The 16,970-nt window shown below is 46.4% G+C and overlaps 1 protein-coding gene across 1 annotated transcript; it reads right to left on the bottom strand.

Annotated features, from left to right (window-relative positions):
• Positions 1-6,060: 6,060 nt before the first annotated feature.
• Positions 6,061-13,700, bottom strand: cyp7b1 (cytochrome P450, family 7, subfamily B, polypeptide 1). Its single transcript, XM_069684715.1, has 6 exons — positions 13,629-13,700; positions 10,913-11,049; positions 8,860-9,471; positions 7,711-7,917; positions 7,432-7,610; positions 6,061-6,796 (listed from the first exon to the last, which is right to left on the bottom strand). The coding sequence occupies exons 1-6, from the start codon at positions 13,697-13,699 to the stop codon at positions 6,503-6,505; spliced, it is 1,500 nt and encodes a 499-aa protein (XP_069540816.1). The 5' UTR covers position 13,700; the 3' UTR covers positions 6,061-6,502.
• Between the last annotated feature and the right edge of the window lie 3,270 nt (positions 13,701-16,970).

Here is a 16,970-nt window from a genome sequence, read left to right as displayed (position 1 = left end):
CGAGTCGGAAATCCGACCTCAGGGGCGTTCCAGTCCAGACACTTAGAATAACAATCTGAGCCTGTCAGTGGAAACAACAAGAACTTTTAACGTAAACATCCGGTCAGATATTTCCTTCTTAAAACACTCACAATCCTAACACTTATAATTCAATGTAACCCGTCTGTAAATATGATGTACTGTTTTGTGTTGTGGTCTAAAAGTCTATCAAATATGAGTTCTTCAATCTTTGTATAATATCAAAGTAAACAGGAGTTTGTTTTAAAGCTTCCAGCAGATGTAATACTCCATTTGTCCAGCAGATGTCATCATTCTAACTGTTGTCAGCACTACTTTATAAACCCCATCACTACCTGAGCACTGGGACGTCACGTGTAATCATGGTATGATTATCATACACTGTAGAATGAATATCAGAGAGCACTCAGTAAGCAAAGGATCAACCAGCCGACGTCAGACTGTAAATAACTTTGAGAACTTTTCTGTTTCTCGACAGAATATTGTTAAACCTGTCCTTTAACCTGAGAGAACACACTTTATTTATGATGTTGTTCCTGTGAATGTATAATTAACATTTAAAAGACAGTTCACATTATTCATGAAAAACAGCCCTGAATCATTTTCAAAGAGGTGCATTCACTGACAGCTCTGTAAAGGGCATGTTCAAGTGGAAGATAAGATAATGTTTGCTTTTTAAGTGAAACAGATGTTTATCCTCTTTTTATCTCTTGTCTTATATTCGTCTTACTGACTTATGTTCTTTTAGGATAGACTGTGATAGACTGTGTGACAGACTGTGTGATAGACTGTGATAGACTGTGTGACAGACTGTGTGATAGACTGTGATAGACTGTGACAGACTGTGTGATAGACTGTGATAGACTGTGTGACAGACTGTGTGATAGACTGTGATAGACTGTGACAGACTGTGTGATAGACTGTGACAGACTGTGATAGACTGTGACAGACTGTGTGATAGACTGTGATAGACTGTGTGACAGACTGTGTGATAGACTGTGATAGACTGTGACAGACTGTGTGATAGACTGTGACAGACTGTGTGATAGACTGTGACAGACTGTGATAGACTGTGTGATAGACTGTGTGACAGACTGTGTGACAGACTGTGTGATAGACTGACAGACTGTGTGACAGACTGTGATAGACTGTGTGATAGACTGTGACTGACTTTGTGACAGACTGTGTGATAGACTGTGTGATAGACTGTGACAGACTGTGTGACAGACTGTGATAGACTGTGTGATAAACTGTGAGATAGACTGTGTGATAGACTGTGTGATAGACTGTGTGATAGACTGTGACAGACTGTGACAGACTGTGTGATAGACTGTGAGATAGACTGTGACAGACTGTGACAGACTGTGTGATAGACTGTGAGATAGACTGTGACAGACTGTGACAGACTGTGTGATAGACTGTGTGATAGACTGTGACAGACTGTGACAGACTGTGTGATAGACTGTGTGATAGACTGTGATAGACTGTGTGATAGACTGTGTGATAGACTGTGTGATAGACTGTGACAGACTGTGTGATAGACTGTGTGATAGACTGTGTGATAGACTGTGAGATAGACTGTGACAGACTGTGTGATAGACTGTGTGATAGACTGTGACAGACTGTGTGACAGACTGTGTGACAGACTGTGACAGACTGTGTGATAGACTGTGATAGACTGTGTGATAGACTGTGATAGACTGTGATAGACTGTGACAGACTGTGTGACAGACTGTGATAGACTGTGATAGACTGTGTGATAGACTGTGACAGACTGTGATAGACTGTGTGATAGACTGTGACAGACTGTGTGATAGACTGTGTGATAGACTGTGACAGATTGTGATAGACTGTGTGATAGACTGTGATAGACTGTGTGATAGACTGTGTGATAGACTGTGACAGACTGTGTGATAGACTGTGTGATAGACTGTGACAGATTGTGATAGACTGTGTGATAGACTGTGACAGACTGTGTGATAGACTGTGAGATAGACTGTGTGATAGACTGTGATAGACTGTGAGATAGACTGTGTGATAGACTGTGATAGACTGTGTGATAGACTGTGAAAGACTGTGATAGACTGTGTGATAGACTGTGTGATAGACTGTGACAGACTGTGTGATAGACTGTGTGATAGACTGTGAAAGACTGTGATAGACTGTGTGATAGACTGTGACAGACTGTGTGACAGACTGTGATAGACTGTGTGATAGACTGTGATAGACTGTGTGATAGACTGTGTGATAGACTGTGAGATAGACTGTGACAGACTGTGACAGACTGTGTGATAGACTGTGTGATAGACTGTGACAGACTGTGTGATAGACTGTGAGATAGACTGTGACAGACTGTGTGATAGACTGTGTGATAGACTGTGACAGACCGTGTGATAGACTGTGTGATAGACTGTGACAGACTGTGTGATAGACTGTGAGATAGACTGTGACAGACTGTGTGATAGACTGTGTGATAGACTGTGACAGACTGTGTGATAGACTGTGTGATAGACTGTGACAGACTGTGTGATAGACTGTGACAGACTGTGTGACAGACTGTGTGATAGACTGTGACAGACTGTGTGACAGACTGTGATAGACTGTGTGATAGACTGTGACAGACTGTGTGATAGACTGTGTGATAGACTGTGTGATAGACTGTGACAGACTGTGACAGACTGTGTGATAGACTGTGTGATAGACTGTGATAGACTGTGTGATAGACTGTGTGATAGACTGTGTGATAGACTGTGTGATAGACTGTGACAGACTGTGTGACAGACTGTGTGATAGACTGTGACAGACTGTGTGACAGACTGTGATAGACTGTGTGATAGACTGTGACAGACTGTGTGATAGACTGTGTGATAGACTGTGTGATAGACTGTGACAGACTGTGACAGACTGTGTGATAGACTGTGTGATAGACTGTGTGATAGACTGTGACAGACCGTGACAGACTGTGTGATAGACTGTGTGATAGACTGTGAGATAGACTGTGACAGACTGTGTGATAGACTGTGTGATAGACTGTGACAGACTGTGTGACAGACTGTGTGACAGACTGTGACAGACTGTGTGATAGACTGTGATAGACTGTGTGATAGACTGTGATAGACTGTGATAGACTGTGACAGACTGTGATAGACTGTGTGATAGACTGTGATAGACTATGATAGACTGTGTGATAGACTGTGACAGACTGTGATAGACTGTGTGATAGACTGTGTGATAGACTGTGACAGACTGTGATAGACTGTGTGATAGACTGTGACAGACTGTGTGATAGACTGTGATAGACTGTGTGATAGACTGTGATAGACTGTGTGATAGACTGTGACTGTGAGATAGACTGTGTGATAGACTGTGATAGACTGTGAGATAGACTGTGTGATAGACTGTGATAGACTGTGACAGACTGTGTGACAGACTGTGTGATAGACTGTGTGATAGACTGTGACAGACTGTGTGAATGACTGTGTGACAGACTGTGTGATAGACTGTGACAGACTGTGTGACAGACTGTGTGATAGAATGTGTGACAGACTGTGATAGACTGTGACAGACTGTGTGACAGACTGTGAGATAGACTGTGTGATAGACTGTGAGATAGACTGTGTGATAGACTGTGACAGACTGTGATAGACTGTGATAGACTGTGTGATAGACTGTGATAGACTGTGTGATAGACTGTGATAGACTGTGATAGACTGTGTGATAGACTGTGATAGACTGTGTGATAGACTGTGATAGACTGTGACAGACTGTGATAGACTGTGATAGACTGTGATAGACTGTGATAGACTGTGTGATAGACTGTGATAGACTGTGTGATCCACATTATGCATTCATTAAAAACGTTGACTTTGTCCAACAGAACCTTATTTGTTTTTTCAAGGAAATGTGCTCTCAAGTACGGAAACCCTCAGCGGACATGCGTCCATATATCTTATTTCCTGTGATAATGAGTAATTTCTATTGTTGTCTGGAGATCTCGACTTATTTATCTAGTTATCTTGAGATAACAGCGCTGCACCACCGTAACGTCAGATGGTCATAACTCTAAAAGCACTTAACAAACAGAGAAACAGGCTTAACTTACCTCATCAGTGTGGTCGATGGCAGCATGGTATGTCCTGCTCTGTGATATCACAGTGAGCAGCCTGTTGTTCTGTTTTCTACATCGACAGAAAATGATCCCGTTATCACGAGGAAACCAGCTTTGATATCTCGAGATAACGAGATAAATAGGTCGAATCTCCAGAAAACAACTGAAATTACTCACGGGAAAACAGAGTAAATAAAATGTATGGTGATGTCCGTAAGCCTAAAACAATGACTATTTATTTTCTGATCATGTCCAGTCTCTTATTTCAATGTTCAGACTGTCACCACTAAACCATCAGAGCATCAAAGTGACATTCAGTAACAAAGAACATCATCAGCCTGTAAAAATGAGACTGATTCAATGACAGAGAAGTTATAGGTCAGATCTCTGCATGTTCTACATCAGTCTTCTTCCATCTCAGAGCGCGGACGACTTCATGTCAGAGTACAAAAGTGTTTATTATTCATGACTGACAGAGAAACAGTTCATCACAAATCAACTCACATTAAAAAATCTTAAAAAAATACAAATGTTTAAAAAATTACTGCAAAAATATCAACATTTTATCGTCTCTGTATTATTTTTTACAGCTGCCGTCTGATTCCCTCAACATTTAAACTGTTTCACTCACACTGTTCACGGCAGCGACACTAAAGGAACAGTCCCATGTTTTAGGAAACCCTCCTGTCAGCCATCTTGGAGCAGCTGGTGAATAATGAAACTTGATTTCATTGTATATTATTGTATCTTGTTAGCTAACCAGCTAGTCAGTCCAATCCCACTAAGACACCGCTAGTCACAAAATAGCTCTAATGCTAACTGCTAACACCACAATGTCTCCTTTTACAGTTCTTTTCCTACACCTGCTGGGAGGTGGAGTTCTAAAGCTAGCTTTTGCTAACACCGTAACATTTCTATTAGTTATTTTGTATAAGATAGTTATCTGCTGAGTGCTATAGCTGACCTAGAGACAGAGGATGCAGTTTGCACTTTAAGCTAACTAGTTATGACCTAATGTGCTAACTTGTTATGCTAACTTTAAAGCTAACACTGGGGCTACACCACTTGATTAAGTCCTTGTAGAAAGCTAGCAGTGTGAAGTTTTTGTTTGTACACTTTTGGCTCGCACAAGATCAATTGCTAACAAATTCTTGGAAGGTGGATGGTTTCTCTTTTGATGGAACCAGGCTAGCATCTTCCCTCTGCTTCCAGTCTTTGTGCTAAGCTAGGCTAAATATGTCCTGAATCTTTATTATATCCATCTCAAACATGTGACTGTGGAGCACACAGACAAGAAGAGGGTTTACTGAGATGTTGGACTGTTCCTTTAACATTAGTATCAACAGCAGTAGTGCAACACTATAAAAGCATCACAGCTGATTAAGAAGCATTAAACATGGTTATATCTGTACTTTCAGTGACTGCAGAGTTCAGTATAGTGCCGGGCTCATTCAGCACTGCTTCTCTTTAAAGGCCTTTAACAGTGCTCGGTGTCACGTCACGTAATTACACCTCAGAATAATCTGACATTCACATGAGACAAAGGTAGTTTTACAGTGTAAAAGGCTAAACTCAGTTAGAGGGGGTCAATATAATCTAACAAGCTGCATTATACAGTAAATATGGAGCGACTCCGACACAGATACCACCTGTCAAACCACCGTGATGGGACGAAGGATCCTACACTCACAGGGATCCACAGCTGGAGACCAGACCTCCTGGTTTTACAGTTCAAATCACACGAGTGCACGAGTCTCCAAAACATTCACAAAGTAATTATAATAATTAGTGTTTTAATGACTGTTATTGTTCTGCTGAGGCTCCTAATGCGTTTGTTACACCGTGACCATCAGCTAGAGTCGAGTCAGGTCGAGTGGAGTCGAGTCAGGTCGAGTGGAGTCGAGTCAGGTGGAGTCGAGGCGAGTCAGGTCGAGTGGAGTCGAGTCAGGTGGAGTCGAGGCGAGTCAGGTCGAGTGGAGTCGAGTCAGGTGGAGTCGAGGCGAGTCAGGTGGAGTCGAGGCGAGTCAGGTCGAGTGGAGTCGAGTCAGGTGGAGTCGAGTCAGGTGGAGTCGAGGCGAGTCAGGTGGAATCAGGTGGAGTCGAGTCAGGTGGAGTTGAGTCAGGTCGAGTCAGGTCAGGTCGAGTCGAGTCAGGTCGAGTCGAGTCGAGTCAGGTCGAGTCAGGTCGAGTCGAGTCAGATCGAGTCAAGTCGAGTCAGGTCGAGTCGAGTCAGGTTTCATCACATCAGGTCGATTCCCATCAGGTCATGTTGAGTCGGGATGAGATGTCGGACCTCTTTCACACTGTTCTCATGTTCTCCTTTGTTATTATAAAAATGTATTTCTCCCTTTAGGCCTCGTCTGACTGGAGCCTCGGTCAGGCTGCTCTCAGCCTGTAGCGGAAGCGGACGTCCTCGGTGGGCAGCAGGATGCCCAGCCCAGCTCTGCTGGAGTCCAGCCTGGCTCTGGTCTGACCTTCCTCCAGCTGCAGGTCGAAGTAGAGCAGCAGCAGACACAGGAACTGTTTGATCTCGTTGACGGCGAAGTATCGGCCGGGACACATGGAGGAGCCGGAGCCGAACGGCATCAGGTAATACTTCAGCTTCTGACCGTCCTTGTAGAAGTCCGTCTTCTCTCTGTTGTCCTGGAGGTAGCGGTCGAGCTGGAACGTCTGACGGGTCAGAAACCACAATGAAAATCACAACCTGCCACGACCTGTTACAAGAGCCGGCACACTGACGAAAACATTTCATAACCACAACGTCTCGCTGCCTCTTGTATCTTCCTCATGTTTGAGACCACTCCCATAGCGGCATCTTCAGTGTCACTCTGTGACGGAGGGTTTGGTGAACTGTCCAAACTGTTCAGGCTGTTAAACATCCACAGATTATCAGTAATTTAGTTACAACACCAAAGAACTGAGAAATTAAATGGATAAAAAACACTGAGGACAAATTCAAAGACAACCGGACATGCTCAGTAGTGCTTAGTGTGCTCGTCCCGCCCACAAGCTCCTGATTGGCTCATGGACTTCAATCAATCAAGCAATCAACTTTTATCTTTATAGCACCAAATCAAAACAAAAGACACTTTACACAGACATCAGGTGTGTGCTGTCCTACTTGTGATATTTCTTCACAATGTGATCAATATACAACAATCTGATAAGAAGCATCCCCTCAAGCCACAACACCTGGACTTCAGTCAAACACTGAATTCAAGGAGGAGCTTCAGCTTTAAATTGGAGGTGCTAATCGTGTTGTCATTGTCATTATTGATGAGTGATCGATCAGCAGACGGTCGTACCTGTGGCTCGTCATAGATCTCGGGGTCCATGTGCATGCTCTGAGGGTAGAGGGCGATGAAGTCACCTTTCCTGACGACCACCGAGCGCTCGCCGTCCAGCCGCAGACTGAAGTCCTCCTGAACTACACGGATGTTCATTGAGGCCGAGGACAGACGGAGGCTCTCGTTGATGGCGCTGTCTGTGGACGAAGATCAGGGTCTGTCATCATTGAGCTTTTAAAGCAGGAAGTCAATCCTATCACATGACCCTGAACATATTTACAGATCAAACCGTCGTACCCAGATGCAGAAGCTTCTCCAGCTGCTCTCTGCTCAGCGTCACGTCTTTGTCGGTGCTGATCTCGACGCCGCTGAGCTGCAGGACGTCGTGGATCTCCTGACGGACGACCTCCAGGGCCTCAGGGTGACTCACCAGGTAGAACATGGACCAGAAGCAGGCCGGGATGGTGTTCCCCACAGACGCCCAGAGGATGGCAAAGTGATGAGCTGAAAGTAGGAGGGGGGGGGGTCCAGTCAGAGCTCAGAGGAAACACCAAAACATCATCTTAATAAAGACGATTTGTTCCTGAAGCCTCGACTAAGGAGGCGACACTGAAACTGAAGACAAGCGAGATCCTTCATCAGAACCAAACTCCATCCTGTCTGTGTTCACAACATCACAGCTGGTTAACCCCCCTCCTCCTCCTGAGCTGTGTCTGATGACCTCTCCTGCTGCTTCCAGCTCCTTCAGGCTGAGCAGTGCTCAGTGTGCTGAGCTGCAACACGACAAGAACACTACTTTAAAATGCCTGTTTTTTTAATAGAGTTTGGTTTGACCATCTTTGCGATTGTGCATCATCTAAAATGCTTTTGGTCTCCTAAGCTTTGTTAAACCTGAAGTAAACCTCCCCCACACCTCACCTGTAGTCTCACCTGACTTGTAGTCTCACGTCACCTGTAGTCTCACCTGACCTGTAGTCTCACGTCACCTGTAGTCTCACCTGACCTGTAGTCTCACGTCACCTGTAGTCTCACCTGACCTGTAGTCTCACCTGAGTCTCAGAAGACAATAACTTTACTCTGCAACACGTGCTGGAAGTTCAATCACTGACACTTCTGCTGAAGAATCTAACTTTGCTTTACATGAAAGTGTAACTGCACCCACAGGTCTGACCATAACTCCGCCCACTGCACAATTCTGACAAATGCTCAAAGTGGGCAAGGGGCTGGGGGGGGGGGTGATCACGGGGCGTGAAACTGTCTGGAGGGGGCACTTCAAGGGAGAAGTTCCAGTTACCAGACCAGAGAAGCTGAGCAGATCCGAGGCGCTCACCTGACATGTTCAGAAGAGCAAATGATCTACCTGCCGTCCAGGTACGAGGACCACAACAGTTGACAGGTGGTGAACATATATTACAGATTCTCGGAGGCGGAGTCAAACCTGTGTACCTGCTTTGTCAACGTCCCTCATCGCCTCGTACTGCTCGAACAGCTCCGAGCGTCTCTGGATGAACTGGGAGGTGTGGGACCAGCATGACATCCTGTGCGGCAGGAAGTAGTTGATCAGCTTCTTGCGGACGGAGTTGGTCCGTCCCAGCAGCCAGATGGGGATCTGAGCCATGAGCAGAGGAAACATGGAGTCGAACCTGAGAAAGTCCTCCAGCAGAACGCCCATCCCGTTGTGCCTCCGCGCCGCCACCGGCTGGCCGTACAAGGTGAGTAAGGTGGCCTCGAACATGACGGAGTTACAGAACTTGTACATGCTGCCGCTCCTCCAGCCGCCCTCCTCCCCAGGCCTCTCCCCCAGGTGGTCCTGACGGAACAACAGCATGAGATTTCCCATCATGCTCTCTGTCAGGAGGGTGAGGTTGTCTCCCTGGAGGAGCTGGAAGGAGCGGCCGATCTTCTCCTGCAGGCGGGGGAACTTCACGCTGTTGGTGGGCTGGTAGCCGAAGGTCTTTGGCGCCACCTTGTTGGAGAACTCGTGGAAGTCGAGCTGGCGGCCATGTTTGATGATGTTTGGAAAGAGCAGCGGGTTCATGACGAAGGTCATGTATTTACCTGCAGGGAGAGGTGACGTCATTATCATAATACTTGTATCATAATACATCAGACTCCAGCATTTCCTGCACAAATTAAACACCTGATGTGACCTCGTCAGAATCACGATCACAGCAGGAAGTTGATGTGCTGCATGTTTTTATACCCGCAGAGGACACGCAGAGCTCGCAGAGACCTCACCTGAGACTGTGGACATCTTACAGACGTACTTTGACAGCTGACAAAGTTTGATTTGGTTTTATCTGTAGTTTTATTTTGGAGATATTTACTTCCTGTGTTTTGGATTGTTGGGAGGAGCTCTGACATGTTTTAATCAATGAACACTTTGAACCTTTGAGCTTTCTCACAGAGTTCTGGTTAAGTGCAGAGTTCTTCTCAGCGGTGTGTCACCATCCAGTCTGCAGCCAGGCTGAGTCAGCTGTGCAAAGACGTGATCATGGATTAGAGGGCTCCAACTGTGCTTTAAACCTTGGTCCTAGTTTTACAGAATGTCATGACTAATACACACTAAAGCTTTTGAATGTCTCCAGTAGATTGTTTCAGCCTGCAGCCGTGACAAAGGCTGTAACGTCTGCAACAGGAGCTCTTTTCACTCTGTGGTCCCGCCTCAGCGCCGTAACGAAGCTCTGCCGCCATGCAGCCTTTGTCATTCTACATCGGACCAACCAACGCCGGCGTGAAGCCGCCCCGCTGTGTGTTTTTACAGCGTTCACCGGAAACAAAACGTGCACGAGGTGTAAACAAACAGCGCGTGCTCAAACACACACATGGCGCTGTTCCGCCGTGCTGGCTCCGCTGTTTACATGGGACGCTGTTTCGCCCTCTGTTACTACCTCGGATGCCGCTCAGAGAACTTCGGCCCACATTCAGCTTCCGTGTGTTCCACATAGAAGACAGAACGTAACAGAAGCGTAATAATCCCGCCTTGAACTGGCAGCGTGAAAAGGGCTAGAGGATCCTTTGGGTAAATTTGCCCTTTCAAAGTAAAAGTTCTTGTTGTTTCCACTGACAGGCTCAGGTTGTTATTCTAAGTGTGTGACAACATGACAGAAAGGATCCCTACAGAGATAGACCTTTTTGTTACAGAGGAAGATGATTGTTTTAACCACACACAGACGTTACATCGCTCTCTGCACACACACCAGACTCCATTCAGAAAAACAGGGATTTTAGCTCACAGGACACAGGAGCTGCTGCCTCCGTCTTTGACTTAGTTTGTGTTCATGTGTGACTTCAGTGATTATGTTGCAGCCATTACAGCCTGTTTCACTGCTGCAGGCTGAACACACCTCCTGGAGACATTCACACACTTTGTGTAGACACTTTTGTGGTCTAAAATGAGCAGAATGACCCTTTAACTGTGTACAAGTGTGGTTCAGTTTGACCTAACTAGCTCACTAACTAGCCTAACTGGCTCCTGATAGGGAGTTTGAATACCCACCTGCCATCTGCACTGTGAAAATATCTCCAAACTTCCTCTTATGTTTGTCAAGAAACCTGTTGGCATCTCTTCCAAACTCCAGAGCTTTCCCGATGTAAGGAATCCATCCGGTGATGAGCGGAGGCTCGCCTTCCCTCCTGCAGCACACACAGAGAGAAACACTGACTCACAGCTTTGTTATTGTTCCTATCTACACATGATTATACATGTGTGTGTGTGTGTGTGTGTGTGTGTGTGTGTGCACACCATGATTCATGGGGGACTTTGAACAGTGTGAAGCAGACACTCCCTCCTCCCGCTCTGACTCTGCTGGTCAGGAGGGAAATTAACTCTTTCCTGCCTGTGGACGTTCCTCCTGCACCATGAGCTCCAGCACACAGACTCGTCCTGACACTTCCTGTCACCTGTTAGCACCCTTAGCTTCCTTTTATCATCATTGTCATGGGTTTCATTTTAAAGAGACTTTAGGGTTAGGGTTCAGAGTGTAACACCGAGCAGACGATTCCAGGGTTAATAAAACTAATGAAGCACCTCTGTGTTGTTTGGAGACATTCCACCGGCTCTGTCTGAAACATCCGGCTGTGTCTGAACGAGCTTTGTGTCTGGATCAGTTTACAGGAGAACAAGAGGATTGAGAACGTGTTGACCGGGTCCTTTCATTGGTTCCTCATCTTACAGCAACACGAGCAGCAGAGTGTAACGTGGTAACACGAGAGCTGAAGGTGGAACGTTGCGTCAGAGGAACATTTAATGTTCTCCTTCTCAGGTAAGAAATCCAGGTAACAAGATGGGACATGTGAGCGCAGCCTCGGGCTGCTCTTTAAACACAGAGAGGGAGAAACCCCAGGACACGCTTTTCCTCCCAATGTGTTTCCACAGCAGCTCACTGACCTGAGCTCTGATTACTCTCATTATCCATCAGTCTGCTGATTATTATTATTAATATATCATGAATTTGGTTTATGAAACATCACCAGGCTGCTCATCACGAGGCGACACAGACTCAGACCTCCTCAGAGCATCATCACGGAGCTTTGAGCTGAACCGTCACACTGCCTCTCCTGTGTGCTTAAAGAGTGACGGTTCAAGAGTTCTCAGGAGTCGCTGGTTAACTCTCTGACTGATGGATGAACTGAGCCATCAGCTCGAGTGAAGGTTCGGTTCAGCTTGTGCTGAGAGAAAGACGCAGGTGATGCTTCTGATACAGCTGACGGACGTGTTCTCACCCCGTACTGAAGCTTCAGGTCTTCATGTTCAGAGTTAAAGAGACCTTCTCATGTTTTATGGAGCGTTTGAGTGCCTGTTTTAAATGATCCTCAAGCATCTGGTATAATATTGTCTCTCTGATATAAATACCTGTCTCTAAATGCTCCCCTATGTTCTCCTGCTGCTCCCTACCTGTGTCTGTCTGCTGTGGAGCAGGTAGCATACAGTGAGCACTGAGAGAATCAGAGCAGGGACCAGACGAACAACTCAGGATAAACGAGAGCTGATGATTATTACACAGTCAGAGAGACAAACACACACTGCTCTCTCTCCTGCTGTGGCTCATCATACACTGCACATAAACTGGACGAGCTCCACTGACTGCAGAAAACATTTCAAATCCAAAGAACAAAAGAGGAACAGAGTCAGAAACAGTCGTGTGTTTGACAACAGCTGGTCCACATTAAGAACGGAAAATCCCAGCAGGAGTCTGAGACGTTCGGCTCATCTGAATTCAGGAAACTCCCCCACACTAAACTGAAACTGTTCTCCGAGGTTCTCAGGGTCCCAGCGTGGGGGTCAGGACCCTCAGCGGGTCCACAGACCATCAAAATGAAAGTTAAAATACTTTGTACTCAAACAAACGGGTTCTTTTCAGACTCTCTCTGCTGACATTTAGTTGGGGTCTAAATGTGTGATAGGTCTACCTGCAGCAGTGAAACAGGCTGTAATGGCTGCAACATAATCCTTGATGGGTCAAAGGTCGTCCACTAAAAGTTCTTGTTGTTTCCACTGACAGGCTCAGCTTGTTATTCTAAGTGTGTGACAACATGACAGAAAGGATCCCTACAGAGATAGACCTTTTTGTTACAGAGGAAGATGATTGTTTTAACCACACACAGATGTTACATCGCTCTCTGCACACACACCAGACTCCATTCAGAAAAACACTGATTTTAGCTCACAGAGAACAGGAGCTGCTGCCCTGCCTCTGTAAAAATCTGTTTGTGTTAATGTGGGTTACACAAATATGTTGTTGGATCAGGTCCCAGCAGCTCCTGTGTCCTGTGAGCTAAAATCACTGTTTTTGTCAAAGGAGTCTGGTGGCCGTAAACAAAGATGCCTGTTTTGTGGCGCATTTTCCCAAAGGATTACATTACAGCCTGTTTCAGACGACCCGCAGAAAATATCCACTGGAGACATTCTAAACTTTTTGTGTTTATGATTTAGACCCAACATATGTAAAGTAGAGCCCAGGTTTAAAACACCAGAACTACCCTTTAATGCCAAGCTGTGTCTCAGCCCTTCAGTAACCCATAACTCACCTCTCTGTCCATTCAGAAGTGCATTTAAAAAGTTACATATTTTAGAAAAGCAGCTCCAAGAGGCATGAAGAACTTTTACTGTGACACTGTACCTACATGTAGCGGATAATACTGCACTACTTGTACTCTAATCCTGCTCGGTAGTTCTCGCAGTACTCCGGTTCTTGTCGAGCGGGTGTACTCACCTCCTCCTCCGGCGGAGCACGCACAGGATCAGGGAGAGGAGGCCAAGCAGGAGCACCAGCAGCGGAGACATGTTTGTGTGATCGCCCGTGGAGACGGACCCGAGAGTCCTGTGCAACACAACACACTGCTGTCAGGATCAGGAGACTCACACGCACTGCTTCCGGCTGGGACCTTCAAAATAAAACCCCTCCTGATAAAATGAGGTTATGTGAGGTAACAGTGAGGTGCTGTACAGAGGTGACACATTGACTCAGGGCTGGGTGAACCTGCCCCGGGTCACTCAGCAGGGTTTCTCCTGTGGTAACATCTAGACTGTGGGTCAGTTTAACCCGGTTTTGCCAAAGTGCTGGTGTCGCATGTATTTCTGTCCTGGACACATTAAATTTATTTTTATATTTAAAATCCTTTAGATGATGTTTTTGTGTAGATAATGACCTCACTGAGTCCAACAACAAACATAATCCAACATGTTCAGACTGCCTACATATCCCATAATGCACTGATTCACAACCAGGGGTACTTTTACACCAGGAGGAGGCACACAGAGGTTTGTGGAGGAGCTTAGATAATAAGAACAAATGTAACTATAATTAGATTAAAGGTATAATTCAAGATTCAAGATGTTTATTGTCCCTCTGGTTACGCTCTGATTAGAAAGGGTAAAAATAGTAGAAATATAGACATAAAAAATAATAAAATATTAATAATAATAATAATAATAATCAAGCAGGAAGGAGGATTTTTCCTTGGGCCCCTCCTCCTCCTGGGCTCTTCGTCACCAGAAGCTCACTTTCACTCTCTCGTGCGAGAACACGCCCACCCTGCCGGGCTAACACGGACAGCATCACGTTTAGCTTTGCGCTAGCATGCTAACCGCCGGTTAGCTCGTCCTAGCCGGTTTGAGGCGCCTACCTGTCTACCAGAAGACCAACTCTGCATCGCTCTTTCACCATGTTCGGTCTGAATGGGGCCCAGCTGCTAATTTGAACCACTCCCACACTCACCTGTACGCTGTGATTGGCTCAGGGAACCACGACAGGCTCCTCCTCCTCCTCACACCGACAGGCTCCTCCTCCTCCTCCGACTGGCTGCCTGCCATCGCTGCTGTCCATGAAGTTTGTTGTTCACTAATGAACTTCCTGTTACACTGCAACAACGTAATCTACACTCAGGTAAGCACACACACAAGTGTATCGCGCTGTGTGTGAGGATGGAGGGGTGTGATCCTGATCCTAATCAACTTCTCATAATCTGGACCAGGACACTCGTTAGGTGTGAACGCAGGTCTCAGCAGGTGTTGATGACATCAGCAAGATGACTCGACCTCCCATCACGCTGTCAGGACTCACTCAGATCGATGTGTGACCACACACACACACACACACACACACACACACACTGAAGAGAAGAGTGGCTGCAGACAGAACCAGGAGAACATCAGAGGATCCTCAGGTGATGTCTCAGCTTCCTGTTCCGTCGTCACATGAAGAGCTTCAGTGATATAATTGACCTTTGACCTGACAGTCAGCAGAACATGGACATCATGTGAGTCAGGACGGTCAGCAGTCGGAGGATTTTGTTAAAGTAAACATTCGTTACGTTGGTGAGAGTCAGACTGCCGTCAAGTCGGAACATGAACCTGAGGTGGATGCACACATCAGGTCATCATGACATCACACATGACATCACAGCAGGAAGCTGCACCTCTGAGTCTGAGTTAGTCAGACAGTGCGTCGGTGACCAGCTTCATGAATCACTTCCTGTCAGTGTAACGTCAGAACGTTTCTTTCTGCTGGTTTTCATGTTGAGACAGAAACGATTCATGTGTTCAGTGGACGAGGCGCAGGTTCGATACCATCAGCAGAGACATGTGGACACGTGTTCGAGAGAACGTCTGTGGACTGAACACACAACGTGAAACTCATCGTCTCACACACACAGCGTCTTTTGAATCAGCTGCAACAGACACACACACACACACACACACACACACACACACACACACACACACAGACACACACACACACACACAGACAAACACACACACACACACACACACACACACAGACACACACACACACACACACACACACACACAGACACACACAGACACACACACACACACACACACACACACACACACAGACACACACACACACACACACACAGACACACACACACACACACACACAGCGTCTTTTGAATCAGCTGCAACAGACACACACACACACACACACACACACACACACACACAGACACACACACACACAGACACACACACACACACACACACACACACACACACACAGACACACACAGACACACACAGACACACACACACACACACACAGACACACACAGACACACACACACACACACACACACACACACACACAGACACACACACACACACACACACAGACACACACACACACACACACACAGCGTCTTTTGAATCAGCTGCAACAGACACACACACACACACACACACACACACACACACACACAGACACACACACACACAGACACACACACACACACACACACACACACACACACACAGACACACACAGACACACACAGACACACACACACACACACACACACACACACACACAGACAAACACACACACACACACACACACACACACACAGACACACACACACACACACACACACACACACAGACACACACAGACACACACACACACACACACACACACACACACACAGACACACACACACACACACACACAGACACACACACACACACACACACAGCGTCTTTTGAATCAGCTGCAACAGACACACACACACACACACACACACACACACACACACACACACACACACACACAGACACACACACACACACACACACACACACACAGACACACACACACACACACACACACACACAGACACACACACACACACACACACACACACACACACACACACACACACACACACACTGTTTCACCTGACAGGTGATCCAGTCAGTTTCTGAGCGTCTGTGCAAACAAGCTGTTCAGTTGTTGTCCACCCCATCGTATGTGTCCTGGGTGATCCGATCACAGGTGGGCAGCTCGAAGCACAGCTCTCTGTGTTCGTTTGCTTGTCCTGTATCTGGGGTGGGGGCAGGAAGTGTCGGGGTGGGTGGGGGCTGTTATGAGACCGAGCGGGCCGGTGTCTCGGGAGCAGCACCTCTGAGCTCAGGCTGTGAGGGTTTCACATGAGGACTGGTCACCATGTTTCTGCTGGAAACGGTTCATGAGGAAGAGTGAAGAAGACACCGATGAAGAGGAGAAACCCTGAAGTGATCAAACACTGATGAGGCG

Source organism: Semicossyphus pulcher, unplaced genomic scaffold (genome assembly GCF_022749685.1).
Source record: "Semicossyphus pulcher isolate SPU_LCO1_2020_fin unplaced genomic scaffold, fSemPul1.0.p SCAF_7, whole genome shotgun sequence".
In the NCBI taxonomy this organism is placed as follows: Eukaryota; Metazoa; Chordata; class Actinopteri; order Labriformes; family Labridae; genus Semicossyphus; species Semicossyphus pulcher.
This window is presented reverse-complemented; position numbering and strand designations above follow the sequence as displayed.

Coding starts and splice junctions, on each gene's coding strand:
- cyp7b1 (XM_069684715.1), bottom strand. CDS start 13,699: ATGTCTCCGCTGCTGGTGCTCCTGCTTGGCCTCCTCTCCCTGATCCTG. Junction 9,472..10,912: donor TTTCACAGTGCAGATGGCAG/GTGGGTATTCAA, acceptor CTCTCCCTGCAG/GTAAATACATGACCTTCGTC. Junction 7,611..7,710: donor GGAGAAGCTTCTGCATCTGG/GTACGACGGTTT, acceptor CTTCGTCCACAG/ACAGCGCCATCAACGAGAGC.